Genomic DNA, 19,908 nt, shown 5'->3' on the forward strand with positions numbered 1-19,908 from the left:
AAAAACTAAAGATAAATATTAAATATTTTTTTCAAACTAATATTTATACGTGGCTTTTTAAGCCGCGGAAAATTAAATACACACGTGGGTCAACGCTATTGGACGAGCAATCACCCATATCGGATAACGTGGTTTGTGCTTTGTGTGTGTGATCGATGTCCACTTAAGTGGACAAGAAGAGTATTCGTTTATTCATAATTGTAGGAGCGTTCCTAGTAGAAGAATACGAAATTAATCTCACGGGCTTGTTCAGAATAAGTGTGGACCAACGGGAGATCTACCATGTAACCTGGATGGGACCCATCCTTTTAATATTTTTCGTAGACTGAATGCCGCATTTTACAATATCAAGAGCTCGATCTAACCGTAAAAAAGAAATTCCTCTTCCACGGTTTATCCGTAAAGTGGTCCCACCATTCACGTTTAAAGATATGCATGCGTGACCGTTGATTTATCATATATATATATATAAGCATCGCGTGGCAGCCACCCCGTCGTATTGCGTGTACTAACACTTAACTCGATAATCATCTCCTTTTGGAAAGGAGTGGGTGTTTCGAGCAGCCCCAAAGATTCAACATTCGACCAACTCATCATGCTTATAAACATATTAATTTAAACCACGTGGTCAAATAAGAGGAAAGTTTAGGCGAAATAAAGACTAAACGAAATTGTCAAGACCAGAAATGAAAGTAATCGTTTGGGTGGGACCTACCTCTCTACGTATTGTGAATTGTGATGCGATGGTCTCCAGTAACGCCTACCCCCACCCAAAAGAGAAAAAAAAAAGAAAAAGATAACAATAAATAAATAAAGAAAGGAAATTAAGGAAACGCCCGACGCGTCAGGGAGGGTGATCTGTGGGACCCACAAAACTCGTAAAGGCACACCTCACGTCCTTACGTGAGCTCTACTACCTCTCACTCACTAAAAGTCGTTCTCTCTCCTCATTCCGCATCTGTTTCCTCAACTTTCCTTTCTGTCTCTTTCTTCTGCCATAATCATATCTCCAAAATGACAATGTGTATGGCGAGACGTTCTATTACAATACTCCTGCTTCTCTAAGCCGTCCATCTCCAAACGCCAAACCCATTCTGAACCATTCGATGCGTATTGACAGACTGCTTATCAAGCACGGAAGGTGATGGTGATGGTGATCGCGATGGCAACTCTTTTCTAAAAGCTTTAAAAACTAGTTACGTCTGATTCAAATCAGTTGTCAGAGTCTGTGGATGACAAGACAGTGTTCGTAGGGTGCACTGAGAATGATGCAGATTAAACGCATGCTACAGATGCTCCTAAAAAGTCGTCAATCAGCTCGAACGAGGGTATTTTTGGTAATAATGATGGGTTCAGTTCCTTCTCCTCGAAGTACCCGCGAATCTCGCCGGTTTACTTAATCTCCGGCGATTTTTTTAATAACTCCCTTATAAGTAATTGAAATTGTCTTATCACTAGTACACACTCAGCTTATCAACTTTATTTGATAAGTGCAACGACTTATCATAAATATATGTACATGGGATTATCACTTTTCAATACGGCCATCTCTCGCTTTCATTAGGGGTATTTAATCTCGTCTGACACACTGTTTTGGTGTTTCACATCTCCCCAATTCCGTTTTTTGAGGAGAGAGAAAAAGAGAAGTCTTTAGAAAGAGAAGGAAAAGACTATTAAAACGTTGTCTTCGTCATTGTTATCTCCTTCTGCAATTGCTGCTCCGATCTGCGCTTTTTTCTCTTTCTTTGTCTCTCAATCAATTACAGGAGAGGTAAACGAACGTTTTTTATTTTTTTTTTTCATTTTTTCTGTTCTGGTATGATTTTTTTTCTCATTGTTTAATTATTCATTATTGCAGAAGTCTTGTTTTAATTCGTTCTTTTGAACTGAATTGGTGAGGGTAAAAACCCTATTTTCGTAACCTTTTTTTTCCTGCTTTCGGAGTCTTTTCTCACTCGTGTTTCATCGATCCGGCAGGGCTTTGATTTTTTAGGCGGTATCGGTATCCCGGAGGAGACGAACATGTCTTCTCTTAGCAGAGAGTTGGTTTTTCTGATACTTCAGTTTCTCGATGAAGAAAAATTTAAGGAAACTGTTCACAAGTAAGAATGGTTATTTTGTTTCTGTTTTCCAGGGACTTCATGTTCTAATATCTCTGCAGAGTCGATATACTTGAAATTTTGTAGCTTTTTTGATGAATTGTTGTGTGTTGGTTTGTTCTATTCTCGCATCAGGTTGGAGCAGGAGTCAGGGTTTTTCTTTAATATGAAGTATTTTGAAGATGCCGTGACAAACGGGGAATGGGAGGAGGTCGAGAAGTATCTCACTGGATTCACGAAGTTAGATGATAACAGATACTCGATGAAGATATTTTTTGAGATCCGGAAGCAGAAATACCTTGAAGCCCTAGACAAGTAGGTGGTGAATGGGTTGATTTTTTTTTAACCCTTCTAGTTTAATTTATTTATATTCGTGTTAATGGGTTCTTTTTCTTGGAATTATATTTTCCAACTTCTGTTTTTTTCGTCTCTTTTTTTTCTTTTTGAATTGAGAAATAATGATTCACTCTTATATTTTTTTTTTCTAGGCATGACCGTTCTAAAGCAGTAGAGATTCTTGTGAAGGACCTGAAAGTGTTCGCCGCTTTTAATGACGAACTTTTCAAGGAAATAACGCAGCTTCTCACATTAGATAACTTCAGGTCAGGAAAAACATTACCCCATTAAGTGCTTGTTTTCTTTAGTATCATTTAGGTACAAATAGAACCTCTGTTTCCACCATTAAGTGCTTGTTTTCTTTCACATGATCTAAGTACAAGTAGAGTCTTTGTTTTACTTTGTCTTGGAGTTTTGAAGGAAGTGTACTACCTACAGGGAGAACGAGCAGCTTTCTAAGTATGGAGATACTAAATCTGCTAGGAACATAATGCTTGGTGAACTCAAAAAGTTAATTGAGGCAAATCCACTTTTCCGTGAAAAGCTTCAGTTTCCCGGCCTGAAAAACTCAAGATTAAGGACCTTAATCAATCAGAGGTAATTAATAGCTCTCATTTTGTAGTTGAGTTCAGTTCTCCCTGACAGTTGACATGATATTTACTCTTCCGACCTGCTTTTTACCTCTTCACAGCTTAAATTGGCAACACCAGCTTTGCAAGAACCCGAGGTCTAACCCCGACATAAAGACTCTCTTTGTGGACCATACTTGTGGACAACCAAATGGAGCTCGGGTTCCATCCCCTGCCCCTATTATGCCCTCCATTCCTAAGGTTGGAGGTTTCCCACAATTGGGAGCTCATGGTGTAAGTGAAATTAAGGAATACATTCTGTTTCTAATGAGCAGCTTAATTGTTTGTCTTCATGAAATCTAACTTGGTATTGTTGTTTTCAGCCATTTCCACCTGCACCACCTCATGCAGCTCCTATTGCATGGATGGCTAGTCCATCCCCTGTACCCCATCCCTCAGTTTCTGCTGGAGCAATAGGCTTAAGTGCTCCTAATAGTGCAGGTAAATATTGTAGAAAGCTGTTCATCGTGATCTCTTTTCCTGAAGCTGCTCTTTTATGTGATTTCAATCATGTGATTTAAGTCACACCAACCTGAATTTTCCTGTCTTGTTTCTCCCTCCACAACTCAGCATGTAGACACATCCCTTATCTGGCTAATTTAGTGTTATTGACAGTTATGTTATTGTATAAACATCAGCAAATAAAATATTCAACATAGGAAAATATTTGTGCAAAGACATGTAAATTTGAAATATATTGACTAAAGATATTTTTTTCCCTGTGGAAAATATATTGTGTGGTTAATATACAAGAAACAGGTGGGGGGGGGGACAGACATCTGAAGGTTTCTGATTATATGTTTTCTCAGGCCTGTCTCTCTCAGATTAGCTTTGACTTATGTCATTCAGATTTTGAGTGCACTTGTTAGGTTAAATTCATCTTATCTGATCTATATTGTTGGTAAACCATACCCCTACCTCTACCCCCCCCCTTTTTTCTGTTTTAACTGTTACAAGATTTGTTGAATGTTACACTCATCCCATTTGTATATTGATGATGGCAGCAGCTATCCTAAAGCGTCCTATTACTCCTCCTACCAGCAACTTGGCTGTGGATTATCAAACTGCCGACTCTGAGCATGCATTAAAGAGGGCTAGAACTCTGGGAATGCAGGATGAGGTACATATTTCATTTTACGTTCTCAAGTATTTCTTTGTCTTTTTTGGAAAGTCACCTTTGGTTTTCAATCTCTAACTACTCTTTGCGAACTTTCTATTCTTCATTTTCTTGTCTCTTTTTTTCATGTTGTGATACTTGTTGCAGGTTAACAATCTGCCGGTAAATAGTTTGCCTCCTACATATGGTAGCCAGAGTCATATTCAGAGTTTATACTCTTTAGATGACTTGCCTAAGACTGTTGTTGTGACTCTCAGTCAAGGCTCTACTGTGAGGAGTATGGATTTCCACCCAATGCAGCAGACATTACTTCTTGGTTAGCCCTTGCTGCCTTAAAGCATCTATTACTTGTTCTGGTTGGGGTTCTTTTCTTTCCTTTGTATTTGTTTTTTTCCCATTTCTTTCTCTTTCTTGTTCTTTTTATGTTTTTTTTCTTTTTTTTCTTTTTTTTTTTTTGGGGGGGGGGGGAGTGTGGGAGAGGGAAGGAGGTATGCATATTGGCAAAAGTTGTTCTTTTTAGCCATCTTTTGATTATTGTTTGGATACAAATTTCAGTTGGAACATCCATTGGTGACATAATGGTCTGGGAGCTTGGCAGCAGGGAAAGGCTTGCTGTGAAGAACTTTAAGTTATGGGAAAGCGAAGTTCCAATGGGTCTGCAGGTACGTCTTCCAAGTAAACTTTTGTGATCAGAAGCTCTATGTTTAATGCTGATTAAGACTATGAACTATTAAGGTGATTCTCATTCTTCTCTTATTTATATAGACAGCTTTGGCTAAAGAACCTTCTCTGTCTGTCACCCGTGTCATGTGGTCTCCTGATGGCACTCTTTTTGGTATGTATAGATGAGATACTGTCAGTTTGACTAATTTGATATTCATGTTTACATTCTAACTACGTTATGGAATGCTGGGACATATGATATTTCTAAAATGAGACGGCCTTGCTAACATCGCTGATTCTGCTTCGTCACCCCAACCCTTCTTTTTGGGTTCCATTCAGGTGTTGCATACTCAAAACAAATAGTGCATGTATATTCCTACCATGGTGTTGATGACCTTCGGCAGCACCTGGAGGTCGGTTCCATCAAACAATTCTGTATTTATCTACTTGGGTAGTTCAGCAAAATTTATTTATTACTTGGTCTATACCATTGGAAAATTCTGTCGGCTTCTTTCCTCCTCTCTCTAATTGTAGCTGATTGTATTTGTTACATAAATGTGGTATAGTTTATAATTGAATTGTGTGATTATACAGATCGATGCTCATGTGGGTGCTGTTAATGATCTTGCTTTTTCACACCCAAACAAGCAATTGTGCATCATAACTTGTGGAGATGACAAGGCTATCAAGGTATCTTTTAGTGTACCATGGCTTTTGATGTGAGGACTGCGCTTGTGACCTCTGTTATTGAAGTTCACTGTCGGTGCAGGTATGGGATGCAGCCAATGGTTCAAAGCTCTATACTTTTGAAGGACATGAAGCACCAGTCTATTCTGTTTGCCCACATTATAAGGAAAACATTCAGGTATTATCGTCGTCTGAAATTATTTCTTGCAAAGACATACTCTATGCACTTCTAGTTTTGTTATCATTTAGTCTTTTCTGCTCTGAGTCTACTGGAATGTGTAGATCGTGTCCCATCCTCATGGCTCTCTCTTTCAGTTTGTCTTCTCTACAGCATTGGATGGGAAGATTAAGGCTTGGCTGTATGATAACATGGGTTCAAGAGTTGACTATGATGCACCCGGACATGCATGTATGAGGATGGCCTACAGTGCTGATGGAACAAGGTTTACATATGAATCATACATTTTCCTTTGTCATTCTGGTTTACTATTTTAACCTGTATGACTGCCTGATGTCTTCAATTATGATATCTTAAATTTGAAGCATCTGTCTTATTTACCAATGGAGTTTTCAGGCTATTCTCATGTGGGACAAGTAAAGATTCTGAATCATACATCGTGGAATGGAATGAAAGCGAAGGTGCTGTGAAGCGGACATATCATGGTATTGGCAAACGGACTGTGGGGATTGTGCAGTTTGATACTACTAGAAATCGGTTTTTGGCTGCCGGTGATGAATCTGTGATCAAATTTTGGGACATGGACAATGTTAACCTGTTAACAGCCACTGATGCAGATGGTGGATTACCTGTAAGTTTTAGCCACATGGTGTTGCATTAAGTGGTTATCTTAATACCTTTAACAGAAGAAAGTACCATCTCATGTCTCTAACTAATCTAATATTGATTATGTCCTAGCCATCTCCAATTATTCGATTCAATAAGGAAGGGACACTATTAGCTGTTTCAACGAATGAGAATGGAGTTAAAATTCTAGCAAATGCAGATGGGCTTCGGCTATTACATGCCCTTGAAAATCGTCCATTTGATGCTACCAGGATTGCTTCTGGTTCAGTCGTGAAGGTAACTTATTTGAAACACTTGTTGGCTTAAAGATATGGGTTTGTTCATTGACTGAAGATGATTTGGTATTCAGGCACCTACAATCAATGCATTCGGACCTCCCACAGCGATTCCTGGAACAAATGTGGGTTTATTAGATCGTGGTACTCCAGTAATGGCAATAGTTGGACAGGTAAGTTAAACACTGTAACTTATGGATGCTTGCTTCTTGAAGAAAAGCGTTGCATTTGTTAACTCATACTTGATGAATCAGCTTATATGTTAAGGCAATTTTGCAATATTTATGCAGCTAATTATTTACCTTCATTTTTTTTCCTTTAGAATGGAGAGAGCCGAGGTTTGGTTGATGTGAAACCACCCAGAGTTGTAGAGGATTCTCTGGAGAAGCCCAAGATTTGGAAGTTGACTGAAATAAGTGAAAAATCTCAGTGCCGCTCCTTGAGGCTCCCTGATAGCATGCCGTCTGCGAAGGTATGTGTCCTTCATGGACTAGCTTTTAGATTACCGAATGAAATTGTTTTGTTTTTAAATTTCTGTGGGTTTTGGGTCACGTGAAAAAGTAGAGCACATTTTTCAACATACTTATAGTGTATTCTGTGTGTTGACATTTTGTTGATGAGAAGTGACTTCCTGTTATTGTGGGTAAGATATTTATTGGAAACTGTTGTTGTATTTCAAAGATAAAACATGTAATACCCAAGTCTATAGTGGAAAATATAACATGCATAGGGTAAGGTTGTGGTCTAACTAGTCTACTTAATGAGTATTTGCACCATGTTTTGTATGTCTTTGAACTTTCGTGGTTGTAGGATAAGTCACATTGTGCACTGGTAAATCCTTACCTATAAACCCATGGCAATTGATTTTTGTCGCATTAGATCAAGGACTTCTCTATGTATTGGACACTTGAACCGTATCTTGGTATAAATAGGAGATGATGGGTCCTACAAATTGTGTAAATGTTTTCCATGGATCGCCATTGCATTTTATAGTACTCTTCTCATTATTATGACATTTTTTCTCTGCCTATCGGGGTTTTGGCTTCGAGGTTGTTTGTCTCTTTTATCCCGAGGATGCAACTTGGGCAGATTTCAACCTGATCATATTGACTGGATGCAACTTTAGGTTAAGTTGCCCTAGCTTTTTGGCCCATAGGTTTTTTTTACTGAGGATTGTGAGTTTGTAGAAGACAAGATGGCCTTGTCTTGAGCCATCAAGGAAGTGCATGTGGACCTGCCATGTGAGCTATTTTCCGAATGATAATGTGCAACCTGTTGTGCAGGCCAAAGACAACTTGTGTTCAACGAAGCAGTTTAAAACTGGGTGTCAGAAATCTGGTGTCAGTATCCCTAGATCTTGTCAAAAGTACCTTAAGTCTAACCAACATGAATCAATGCAGTGTATGATAATGGTGGTTAATTAAATCAGATTCATTTGTGGTTCAATTGAGGACTGGCTGTGGGGTTTTGGCTTTGGCTTAAGTTGGCTGCAAATGCTGGCCCAACTCACTGGCTTTAGTCAGTACATATTTCCCTTTCTTGTGTTTAACATTTTTTATTTGCGAAGTTTTCAGTTAGATACATATTTATGGAAGGATGCCCCAATTTTATTTTATTTTTTTGCCCTCCCGGGGGGGGGGGGTTCAAAGAAGTATTGTAACTCCTTGGGGGAAATCGTAAGGGAAAGTTCAGTGAATCATATTTGGTCCATGAACCTAAGAGATACTGTTATTATTGAGAGGGTATCTCTTTATAATACTGCTCCTCCATAGTAAAACAATTAGATAGCTTCTTTTGAGCAGTGTACCACTAAGTGAAAGCAGGCAACTGGAGGCATGATGATTGGCTATTTTTCTGTGGACTGGTTTGTCTAATCATCATAGTCATTTTGTAATCCTCTACTGGGGATTGAAATATTAAGCTTCATTTTGGCATGGCTTGGTAACTACATTTGATTTGGGGCTAGTTTCCTTATCCGATTATCATGTCTTGGTTCAGGTCTTCACAGTGAAAATAGATCCAGCTCCTGCTTTTTCTTTTGCAATTGCTCCTTGTTCTGGGATTTAACTCTCCTGGAATTGTTTGGGTTAAATCTGCTGATCATAGAACCCCCCCCCTTTTCTGAAATTCAACACACAATTGAGTGGCTGAATTTTCAATAGCAAAAACTGGTTTGTTAGCTGAAAATTAACACTTCTTCTGTTCTGTTTATGGATAATGCTTGTCTCTATTATTTGTTCCCCTCCCCTTTCTTTTCCCTACCGAGTATGTCTCTCATCACTGACTTCTATTTGTTATATCTTGTTTTGATATATTGCTTGCCATATTCTAGTGTGACAATGTTCTAGAACCATTACTTTCCCTCCCCATCCATCTCTCTGTAAGGTAATTGAGTTTTGTGTTACATAGCATATAAGATTCGTAATAAATTGATCAATCTTTCCAGGTTTGTAGGTTGATTTATACTAATTCAGGACTCGCAATCTTGGCTTTAGCATCAAATGCTGTACACAAGCTTTGGAAATGGTCAAAAAGTGAAAGGAATTCCTCTGGGAAGGTATTGGTTGATGTTCTGTTTTCTTTTCCTTCAGCCTTATTTACCATGAATTTGGTCTGATCAAACACCATCATTCATAGGCATCTGCAAGTGCTGTTCCACAATTGTGGCAACCTTCAAATGGAATGTTAATGACCAATGAGACAAACAGTACCACTTCTGAAGATGCTGTTTCGTGCTTTGCACTCTCAAAGAATGATTCTTATGTTATGTCAGCATCTGGAGGGAAAATTTCACTTTTCAACATGATGACATTCAAGGTGGGATTGGTATTGCATATATCGGGTTCTTTCTTCTAGTTATGGGTTTTAACAGTGCTTAGCTCTAATGCAGACAATGACAACATTCATGGCTCCACCACCAGCAGCAACTTTTCTTGCTTTCCATCCACAGGACAATAATGTCATTGCCATTGGCATGGATGATTCATCAATTCAAATCTATAATGTTCGCGTTGATGAGGTAAGTTTCTTTTTTAGCTGATGCCTACACTTGGTTACTTCAATATTTAATTTAATGAATTACCGCAAACTGAAAGTGTTGTCATCCTGCTTTCGTAATTTCCACAGGTTAAAAGCAAGCTTAGTGGTCATCAGAAGAGAATAACTGGCCTTGCCTTCTCCCACCTTCTAAATGTGCTTGTATCATCAGGAGCTGATTCTCAGGTTTGCTGATAATGCTTTTAGCAAGTCTGCTTTATGTATTTGTCTGCATGTGCCAAGTTTATTTTATGTATTTGTCTGTATGTTTAAAGCTATAGGTCTATATTAAGTTTACAGCCCCTAGTGGACACTGCATACAGCCAAATAAAGACTGTTTCTTTGTCTATGTTCTACCTAGAAGCACTGAAGGATAAAAAAGAATTTGATGTCTAGTATTATTACAAGGGATACGTGATTCCATGTAGTACTTCACGCGTGAAAATGAATTCCCCCCATTTTTGAACTTTTTGTTTTCATGTACATTGCGGTCGATATAGCTGTAGTGGGGGAGAAAATTGAATACCTGGCCGGTGCCATTTCATTTGCTTAATCTCCGAAATACAGGTAATACTTATTTGTCAGGTGTAAATGTTAGGTTATCATATAAGGTCTATAAGGTAAGGAATGGTCATATTGGAGCTGGTTCAGGTGTAGTTCCGACAAATGATAAGCTGGGAGAAAACTGATTTGAGGTGGCACGGCCATGTTTAGCAGAACCTTAAATGCCCGTATGGAAAAGGGATTTAATCCAAATTGAAGGAATTAGAATAACTAGGGGTAGAATTGAGATAACCTTAGAGAAGTGGGGAGAAAGGATATGCATAGCTTAGGCATTTTATCTAGTATAGCATTAAAGCTGAATGGAAGGCAAGGATCCATGTAGCCAACCCCATTTAGTCGAGAGAAGGTTTGTTATTGTTGGTGTCATATAAGATAGGAAATGGCCTCAATCATGGTCCATAAGTAGAATAGCAAAGGAAGCCAATTGGCCATGTGTAAGGGAGAGCGCTGTTGATGGAAACATTATGTGGGACCCACAACATCAGTTAGAAATTTGTGCTTTCTTGTTTTCTGATTTCCTTTATGACTTGAAGGTTGTCCTGCATTTGTTCTTGGTGCATACTGTATGAACAACCTCACTATCCATGGTAGGGAAAGAGACAGATTGTCAGAAGAAAAAAATTTCCTACTTTAAATCACACCACCTTGGGAGTTGCTTCGGTTGTCAATATGGATCAGGAAATCTGTTTTATCTTGTTGGATGCACTGAGAATTTGTTATATAATTTGAAATCAGAATTTTTTAACCATTTGCTTTTTAAATTTAAGTTCTGATTCTAAGTAATTTGTATCTCATCCTTCCTCCACCACCAGCTTTGTATTTGGAGCACCGATAAATGGGAGAAGCAAGGTTACAAGTTCTTGCAGATTCCAGCTGGGTGTAAGCCATCTCCTCTTGCAGAGACACGTGTCCAATTTCACCAAGATCAGATACACCTCCTCGTTGTCCATGAAACACAGATTGCCATATACGATGTATCTAAATTTGAGTGCCTTAAGCAGGTATGGTGCAAATACTCAAATCTTTATAGTAGTTTACATGTTGGTTTCTTTTGTAGCATTTCTTTTTTTGCTACTATTTGTGCCATTGTGATGCCACCCATGGTGAATTATCCATAGGTCATGACATTTGTATCGAGTGTAAATATATTGTGCCTCAAGTATTTGACTTTCTATTAATTCATGATGATTTTTCTGTTCACTTGATATATTTGAGCATGCATGAATATGCCTCTTTTCTGTTGAGCACCTCCATGCCCAACGCCCCTGCCACAGAAGGGGGGGAAAAAGGAGGAGAAATAAACTATGGGCTGGTTACTGTACACGAGTTGGTTACCTTCTTATTTCCATACTTCTTTAGTAGCATTCCAACGAATTATCTGTACTTCCATATTGGTTGCCGGAACTCTTGTTTCATGGAAAGAAATTGAAGCCTGTTCATTTGCCACATTTAAAATGTTCCTCTCTGATTCTGGAAAAGTAAAGAAGTAAAGAAAAGAAAAAAAAACCCAATTATATTACTATGTTAAGAAAACTGGGGTTTATTTACAAAGTCATGTCATACAAGAATGCCTTTTCTTTTTTTTTGGAAGTGTATGTCCATTGTCAAAATAGATATTTATGGATCGGGTAACTGAATTTTGTTTCCCACCAGTTGTTTTCCCAAGAAGCAGGTGGTCTTGTCACACATGCTACATATTCCTGTGATAGCCATTCAATATATGCCAGCTTTGAAGATGGAAGTGTGGGGATTTTTACTTCCACAACACTCAGAATGAGGTGTCGAATTAGTCCATCTGCCTATCTACCTTCCAACCCCAGGTATGCCATCCTTGCTGATGACTGCATGAACATGTGCCCATCCTTTTCTTACCTTATAAACTAATCAGGTATTGTGTTTTATGACAGCCCGAGGGTGTATCCACTTGTTGTTGCGGCTCATCCTTCAGAACCCAATCAATTTGCAGTAGGACTGACTGATGGTGGAGTCGTCGTTTTTGAGCCACTTGAGGGAGAAGGGAAATGGGGAACCGTGCCACCAGCAGAAAATGGTGCAGGGTCTAGTATTGCCTCTGGCATTGGTGGTTCAGATCGACAGTCAAGGTAACGGAGAAGAAGGCTAATGATATTGACCAATGACAGCTGATATTATCTCACCAATCTCTCTGTATGGGGAAACTGTAGAAGATGTAGGCGTGGTAGCATGTAGCATACATATGACAGCATTTCTTAGTGTATAAGCTTATGATCAAATTGATGTAAATGTCTTCATGGCTAGGTCTGGCTGCTGCTTTGGTTGGGGGAACGGGGGAAGGGGGAAAAGAAGAAGAAGTTGGTGGGCTGGGGTGGGGGGTGGGGGTTTTATGGTGTTTGAATCTAGAAATCTGTCATTCAAACGACCAATCAGGGTTTGGGATGAAAGAATGAATTGCTCCTTTGTATCTGAACAGTTAATTTGGTTATTTTTATTATGATTCATTTACCTATAAAGTTCATAAGGTACAACCACATTTGTTCGTTCCCTCTTCCTTTATTTTACTTTCACTTTGTTTTGTTTTGCTACAATTTTAATTTGAACAATCTTGAAAGTGGTCAGACTAGTCGGTTGGACCCGACAGGAATTTGGTCCAATTCATGTGAACTCCTCTCTCTCTCTCTCTCCTCTGGTTATAGAGTACCAATGAGAAACAAGAATGACCAGGAAAATGGAGTTTGAGACGTGCCACCATTAGAGATCTGCAAATGAGCTCATTTGTATTAAGCAGGAAGGAGCTCCATGTGTCTTGAAAATGGCTGAGCCATGAGCGTTGAGGTGGAGGGGAACATGTCATATACTTATTAAGCTTTGTCGCCAGTGGTGGCACTGTGGCAAGGAAGAGTTCGCATGAAGAAGAGAGCTTCTGACACGTAATACATAGAAATCCCTTCCTTGACCGACTTCTTGGGTTCTGCACGTTAGGGATTTTATTTTTAATGCTCAGCTTGGTTAGCTTGGTCCAAGAAGGGTTAACCTGTTACTGTACCAGCAACGATACAGGCGATGAACCAACGCGAAACCATTAGCGAAGCTCAGTGGTTGAAGGAGAAGAAGGTGCAGGATCTGATGTTGCACAAGAGACGATTAGTGGAGGTTCCTTATATGGCCTCGATAGTAGACACCATGAATGCTCTGGTGGCCAACGGAGTTTCGGCGGTCCCCGTGGCGGCGCCGCCTGGCCAATATATCGGTGCCGGTGGGTCTATGATCATGGAGTCTGATAAGAAAACTGGTGCCGTTCGCAAACACTTCATCGGCATGGTCACTATGCTCGACATCCTCGCTCACATCGCTGAACAACCCGATTCCGATCGTAGTTTCGATTTGGATAAGCGTATGTCGGTCCCTATCTCTACCATCATCGGCCGCTCCCTTGAAAGTCTCTGTCTCTGGACCTTAAACCCTAATACCAGGCATGAAATCGAATGCCCCAACCACCCTTTTGATCATTTAGCTTGTTTTTCTTCTTCTACTACCTAGTTCTTCCTTGGCCCAACTCGTGATTTTGTGTGTATATTTGGTGCAGTCTTCTAGATTGCATGGAAGTATTCTGCAGAGGCATCCACAGAGCTCTGGTTCCGGTGGAGGGTCATGTTCATGTGGAGAACGTCTCTGGAGTTGAAGTAGCAGAGTCAGCAACCAATTACGGGATGCTGACCCAGATGGATGTTTTGCGTTTCTTTAAGGCAAACAAGGCTACGATGGAGGAGATTCTGTATCGCCCTCTTGGAGAAACGGGAGCGAATGCCATGTATGTTTTTGGTGTCACCAATCGCACCAAAGCCATTGATACGATTAAATGCATGACCACTGCTTCCCTTCAAGCTGTCCCCATTGTGGAAGCCTCTGAAGACCCCCAAGAAGATCACAAGCAACTTATAGACGTCTGTAGATCTTACCCTGTTTTTATTCCTGTTTAGACTGCTTATAATTAATCAATCCATCCCATTTCGTGCAGGGGAAGGGAAGGAAGCTGATAGGGACTTTCTCTGCTACTGATTTGAAAGAATGTCCAATCTCTTTGTTACAGTCATGGCTGCCTCTTGATGTGTTGGAGTTCACAGAGAAAGTATCAAGAGCCAAAGGTGGTGCCTCACCTTCATCGCCGAGAGAGCTTGTTACTTGTTTCCAGGAGGCGAGGTTGGGGGAAGTGATTGAAAAGGCTGTGAATGGACATGTACATCGAGTATGGGTTGTGGACGGAGAGGGTTTGCTCATAGGGATCGTCTCTCTTACAGATGTCCTTCGAATGATAAGGGTCTCCCTCTCATCGTTAGAGACCTGAGAAGATCTTGATCTCTGTATCCATCCCCTGTTACTGGTTGTACATATCTTTGCAGTTTTGTCTTTAACAACTCTTTTCTGCTACATCCTTCGAATTGTGCTTGTTAGGTTAAAAAGTCTTCAAGGAATCAAAACCCGATTTTTATATCAACTTGTTTCTTGATTGTCCAGTTACTTGCATTCGAAGAGATTCAAGGGAGGTTACCAAAAAGAGAAGTAGGAAAACTAGGGAGGTGTTTCTTACAGATTTTTTAAAAGCCTCCAGTCAAGCTGAATGAATCATGATTTATTATGGATCAGGGTTGAGAAACTTAAACATTCACGCTTCTTGGGTTTCGTTCTCATGTTCACTGTGTCAAAGATTAAGAAATTTATTTGGTTTCATATACAATATTGTTCTCTATTATCGAGTTCATATCATCTTTACGGGGTAAAGATCCAGGTTCCCTTTTGTAAGCCTGTAAATGGATGGTCGAAATTCGGCTCCGAATTTGCATTCGTATTCGTTTAAGGATATCTGTATCTGAAAATTTTCTTACCAAAAAATATCCGTGTCCGTATATTAAGCAATCGGATTCGGATTTGGATAATTGATTATTAGATCGGATAAATTTTTATCCGGATAGAATAAAGTATTTAACAAATTTTTTTTAAAAATAGATAATAATTGGATTCGGATAGCGGTATTCGAAAATTATAAATGTATAATAAAAAATATAAAAACGTGATAATTATCAATCAATAATCGGATATTTTATCGGATCGGATTATTATCGGATATCCGATAAAGTTTCGGATTCAAATTCTGATGCCTTCTCTAAATTTTTTCCGGATTCAAATTCTGATGCCTTCTCTAAATTTTTTCCGGATTCGGATAGCAAATTTGCTAATAGGATTCGGATACAGAGTCGAATTCGGTCCGTTTATATGTCTACTATTTTGGTTGATTTTGTTTGGGAGCAATGCTGCTCTGAGCAGCGGACGGTACAGATTCATTGTTCGGTCTAGATTTGTGGACATATTTTTCAGTGGAGATGTTAAGGGTTTGATTTTTACGAAAGACAAAATTCCCTCAGTGAAGATAATAATCAAGGTGTATGACTTGATGAACATCATGAACCTGCCCAAAAAAAAAAAAAAAAAAACATAAATCGTAATTAAATGAATCACATATAAACACAAATCAAATGTCCACTGCGAGCAGCCCTAAATCTCAAGGAACAAAATCCCTCTTTTGGTACCCAACACCGGGCCAGAAAATCTTTCTCCCACGAAATATTGTTTGCAATTGTAATGACAAGATGAGAGTCATTATTAGATATGATAACCTTTGAAATATAATTGAGATGTTCTTTCATAAAAATGCTGTTCCCCAAAGAGAATCTTTTTACCAGTATACGTACCCTTTACTTGTTTCACCATTACTTCAGAGTTAAGAATGGGATCCTTTTGACCTTTCTGTTACTAATCCAACCCATCTTTTCCAGCCATTAACAAAATAAATACTGTTATAAATCCATTGGTATGGGTGGACAGGGTTTCTTTTCCTAACTTTTTTTAATTGTTTGGGTCCAACGAATTTGAATTTTTTTAAAAGCAAATTGTACTGGCACCCAAAATGGAGGCCTTTAATTGTTTGGGTTCAAGGAATTTGGATTTTTATAAGAGCAAATTATACTGGCATTCTAAAATGGAGGCCTTAAATCACAGACATCCCACTATATGATTAAAAAGCACAGATACCCCAAATTAAATTTTTATTGAATATATTTGTTAAATTTATCTCCGAAAATAGTTAAATCACTGTGTATTTTTAAAAAAATTCATATAATAAACAGTGTCAGAAAGGTTTTTAGTGACAAATTGGACAAATATATTTAATGAAAATTCAATTTTGGGATCTCTGTGCTTTTTAAACATAAAATGTGGTGTCAGTGCTTTAAGACCTCTATTTTGGGATGCTAGTACAATTTGCTCTTAAATCTATTATGGATCTTTTCTCTTCTCTTAGTGTCTTTTTGATAAGAAATTAATTTTCAAAAAAGTGGTATTTAATTTAGTACCAACATTTCAAATCAGCTTAAGGGTTCAATGTGCCATTGCATCAATATCCAAGGAACGGGTGTTGGAAGTATGTTGGGACTAATCCGCATTCCATTCAAAATCAAGGGTGCGTGATTTCAATTTACTTATTGATCGTATCTCTACAAAACTAAAATGTTGGAAGGCTAACTGTCTTAGTTTTGTAGGATATAGGATTTTGATTTGATGCGTCCAAAATATGTTCAGCCCTTAGATCACTTGAGAATGACCTGCAAAACAATCATCAGATGTGGCCCGACCGTGGGGCTCGGGAGTCCACCTCCAATGGCTAAGTTAGTTAATGAACTGATCACAAAGGCTCTGACTAGTTGCAAAGCTAAAGTATGAATACAATAATTAGGAATACGATTCAGATACCTTTTTGGTACATTGGTTTTATCTTATATAGAGTTTACCTCTTAATCCCGTTAGTTGAACTCGTACATGCCTTCTTTTGGTGATCATCAGATTTTGACGGTTAAGCCCGTTAGTGAGGTAATGGATAACTTCTCCTGATTGCACGATCTTGATGCCATAGGCATGACAGTTATCCGAGTTGGCACGATCGTCCGCTCCCGTGAGTGTTGATAACCGTCACTTTGATGAATTATTCATCCCGAGGATCTCGGACTCGTGCTTGCTAGCTGATCGTGGTAGGTTCCTTCTTGAACACGCCATTTTCGAACCCAGTTCGCTCAAACCTAAATCGGTCGGTTAACCCTCAACCGGGGTTGAGGGTTGAACCAAGGACGGACCCGGTTCAACGATATTTTTTTCCGTATCATGATTAAACCTATATTTTCCTCTATTCCTACTTTTTATATGACCTGCTTTGTTACAAATTGGATTCAATTCTAAGTAGATTTTGATTACACTTCTACTTTCTTTTGCGTAATACATAGAGGGTAATGCAGATTTATATATGATACAGAAGATTTCTACCCGACCGGGTCTGACCCGGATGGGGCTCCACATGCTAGTTAATCGGGAAAGATGCCGATCATCCATGACCAAAAGCGTAACATACGCCACATATATAGCAATCATCCTTGATATAGAAGGTCAACTCAGCAGCTGATTGAATGAGACCAACGACAAGGAAGCATGATCCTAGGAGAAACAATAGCCCTTGTCGGGCTAACTTACCAAATACATAAAAGGTAACACTTACAATATAAAAGCATAGACATACCCCTCCGATAAGCAACCAATACACTCTGAGTATAATCTTGTGTAGCTTTTGCACGAGTCCTTACTCTGTTCATTATCTGACTTTGCCATCGGAGGCGGCTGCCCGGCACACAAGTCGACCCGCATCTAACCTTTCTTGCAAGACTCATCGTCCCGGATACGAGAGGAGGCTCAGTCGGATCCAGAAGCATAACTGATCGGCATCAGTTTGGCACCGGTGGGAACAACAAAATCTTCAAGTCATGCCAAGACGAGGAGGAAATAATGGACGTTCCCGAATAGAAAATGTTGGCGGGAATCAGATTCCCTAAGATCAAACACATCAAGACAATGGAGTCCACTCAACCGGAGTGGAACAGGATCCTCCCGAGGGGAACCTGGTCGTTGAAAATCCAAATGGGAAATGCACATCCTGAGGCCCTCAGAGGTATGCTATGGCAACAGATATGGACGAGCTCCGCAAGGGAATGATCGAGATGCAAAGGGTGTTGCGGGGCTTGGTCCATCAAGTTAGAGTTGAGCAAGGACCAAGGCGCAACACTCAGACGAGAAGGCTACTGAGAGCCTTCCAAAATGCTAGAAGATCCCGGCCAAGAGGGAGGATCTTGAAAGGAAGACCTGACGAAGGTCGGAGGTCCAGTCATGCTGGTCCCGACCATCGTCAAAGAAGCCGTCGGGAAGAAATGGAGCACCAAGAAGAAAGTCATCCTCAATCAACCCGATTGAGGGTCTCAGTTGCCTGAACTCAATCCAGAAAAGAAAACAGCGTTGAATCAAGCGGGAATGGAGTTAGGCAAAATAGCCTTCGGAAGAGGATGGCAGAGGTCGAGCGCAAATTGGAGGATTGGGATCGCGACGAGGATTTGGACGTTGTTGATCGAGAACCATTCTCAGATGAGATCATGAATTTACCTCTTCCTCAGAATTTCATTATGCCTACCTTTACTCCATTCGAAGGAAAAACGAGCCCGAAGGAGCATATCAGTTATTTCAAATCAAGAATGATTGTTCTAGTTCGGGAAGATGAGCTACTCTGTAGAACGTTCCCAGCCTCATTGAAGGGCCTGACCATTAAGTGGTTTAGTGGTCTTCAACATGGATCCATCCATAATTTCAGGGAACTTGCCAGAAAATTCATAACCCGGTTTAGAAGTGCAATCGGAAGCAAGAAGACGTCTGATAGCTTATTCGCTATAAGGCAAGGGCGGAATGAATCCATTTGGGATTTCCTAAAACGTTTCGATGAAGTAACCATTGAGATCGAGAATTTTGATGATCGGGTGGCGTACAACGCACTTTGGAGTGGCATTACACACCAGGGACTTTTGGAAGTCTTACTAACAGATAAGCCCAAAACATACGGGACATTGTTACGTAAGTGCCAAAAACAAGCCAGTGTTTATAAAAAGGTGTCTTTAAGGCAATAATTTGAATCGGGTCAATCCCATTCATCTTGCACCTTCCATAAGGACTTGCACCTTTTTTAAGGTAATAATTTGAATCGGGTCAATCTCATTCATCTTGCACCTTCCATAAGGACTTGCACCTTTTTTAAGGTAATAATTTGAATCGAGTCAATCCCATTCATCTTGCACCTTCCATAAGGACTTGCATCTTTTTTAAGGTAATAATTTGAATCGGGTCAATCCCATTCATCTTGCGCCTTCCATAAGGACTTGCACCTTTTTTAAGGTAATAATTTGAATCGGGTCAATCCCATTCATCTTGCGCCTTCCATAAGGACTTGCACATTTTTTAAGGTAATAATTTGAATCGGGTCAATCCCATTCATCTTGCGTCTTCCATAAGGACTTACACCTTTTTAAGGTAACACATTTTTTAAGGTAATAATTTGAATCGGGTCAGTCCCATTCATCTTGCGCCTTTCATAAAGACTTGCACATTTTTTAAGGTAACACCTTTTTTAAGGTAATAATTTGAATTGGGTCAATCCCATTCATCTTGCACCTTCCATAAGGACTTGCACTTTTTTTAATCTTCCTTGCTATCCCGCATGATGTAAACAACGTCCGAGATAGGGGACTTATGATACGGAAAATTTCTACCCGACCAGGTCTAACCCGGATGGGGCTCCACATGCTAG

At 39.6% G+C, this 19,908-nt stretch overlaps 3 protein-coding genes across 5 annotated transcripts; all 3 read left to right on the forward strand.

Moving 5' to 3' along the window:
* The first annotated feature begins 1,615 nt into the window (after positions 1-1,615).
* On the forward strand, positions 1,616-12,692 carry LOC149025203 (topless-related protein 4-like). 3 transcript variants are annotated; one of them, XM_089145426.1, is made up of 27 exons: positions 1,616-1,771; positions 1,859-1,894; positions 1,978-2,102; positions 2,235-2,414; positions 2,588-2,701; positions 2,874-3,032; positions 3,127-3,298; positions 3,388-3,505; positions 4,069-4,184; positions 4,329-4,497; positions 4,737-4,843; positions 4,947-5,016; positions 5,184-5,257; positions 5,439-5,534; positions 5,614-5,709; positions 5,847-5,974; positions 6,106-6,340; positions 6,448-6,612; positions 6,686-6,784; positions 6,934-7,083; positions 9,058-9,168; positions 9,249-9,428; positions 9,502-9,630; positions 9,738-9,833; positions 11,024-11,212; positions 11,865-12,031; positions 12,119-12,692. In XM_089145426.1, the coding sequence occupies exons 3-27, from the start codon at positions 2,023-2,025 to the stop codon at positions 12,315-12,317; spliced, it is 3,399 nt and encodes a 1,132-aa protein (XP_089001552.1). In that variant the 5' UTR covers positions 1,616-1,771; positions 1,859-1,894; positions 1,978-2,022; the 3' UTR covers positions 12,318-12,692. The 3 variants fall into 3 exon arrangements, with proteins under 3 accessions (XP_089001552.1, XP_089001551.1, XP_089001553.1); XM_089145425.1 differs by lacking the exon at positions 1,859-1,894; XM_089145427.1 differs by lacking the exon at positions 1,859-1,894 and having other exon boundaries at positions 4,072-4,184.
* Positions 12,693-12,788: 96 nt separating this feature from the next.
* On the forward strand, positions 12,789-14,795 carry LOC149025204 (Cystathionine beta-synthase (CBS) protein). Its single transcript, XM_089145428.1, has 3 exons — positions 12,789-13,660; positions 13,774-14,131; positions 14,206-14,795. Exons 1-3 carry the CDS (start codon positions 13,251-13,253, stop codon positions 14,530-14,532), a joined length of 1,095 nt encoding a protein of 364 aa, XP_089001554.1. The 5' UTR covers positions 12,789-13,250; the 3' UTR covers positions 14,533-14,795.
* Positions 14,796-18,619: 3,824 nt separating this feature from the next.
* On the forward strand, positions 18,620-19,231 carry LOC149025205 (uncharacterized). The gene has a single exon (XM_089143556.1). The coding sequence runs from the start codon at positions 18,620-18,622 to the stop codon at positions 19,229-19,231; it is 612 nt and encodes a 203-aa protein (XP_088999682.1).
* Positions 19,232-19,908: the final 677 nt, after the last annotated feature.

This window comes from Hakea prostrata, chromosome 2, assembly GCF_041222555.1.
Source record: "Hakea prostrata isolate BN-2017 chromosome 2, UWA_Hpros_2, whole genome shotgun sequence".
NCBI classification, from domain to species: domain Eukaryota; kingdom Viridiplantae; phylum Streptophyta; class Magnoliopsida; order Proteales; family Proteaceae; genus Hakea; species Hakea prostrata.

Coding starts and splice junctions, on each gene's coding strand:
- LOC149025203 (XM_089145426.1), top strand. CDS start 2,023: ATGTCTTCTCTTAGCAGAGAGTTGGTTTTTCTGATACTTCAGTTTCTC. Junction 5,258..5,438: donor ACCTTCGGCAGCACCTGGAG/GTCGGTTCCATC, acceptor GTGATTATACAG/ATCGATGCTCATGTGGGTGC. Junction 7,084..9,057: donor ATAGCATGCCGTCTGCGAAG/GTATGTGTCCTT, acceptor CAATCTTTCCAG/GTTTGTAGGTTGATTTATAC.
- LOC149025205 (XM_089143556.1), top strand. CDS start 18,620: ATGGCAGAGGTCGAGCGCAAATTGGAGGATTGGGATCGCGACGAGGAT.
- LOC149025204 (XM_089145428.1), top strand. CDS start 13,251: ATGAACCAACGCGAAACCATTAGCGAAGCTCAGTGGTTGAAGGAGAAG. Junction 13,661..13,773: donor ACCTTAAACCCTAATACCAG/GCATGAAATCGA, acceptor TATTTGGTGCAG/TCTTCTAGATTGCATGGAAG. Junction 14,132..14,205: donor ATCACAAGCAACTTATAGAC/GTCTGTAGATCT, acceptor CATTTCGTGCAG/GGGAAGGGAAGGAAGCTGAT.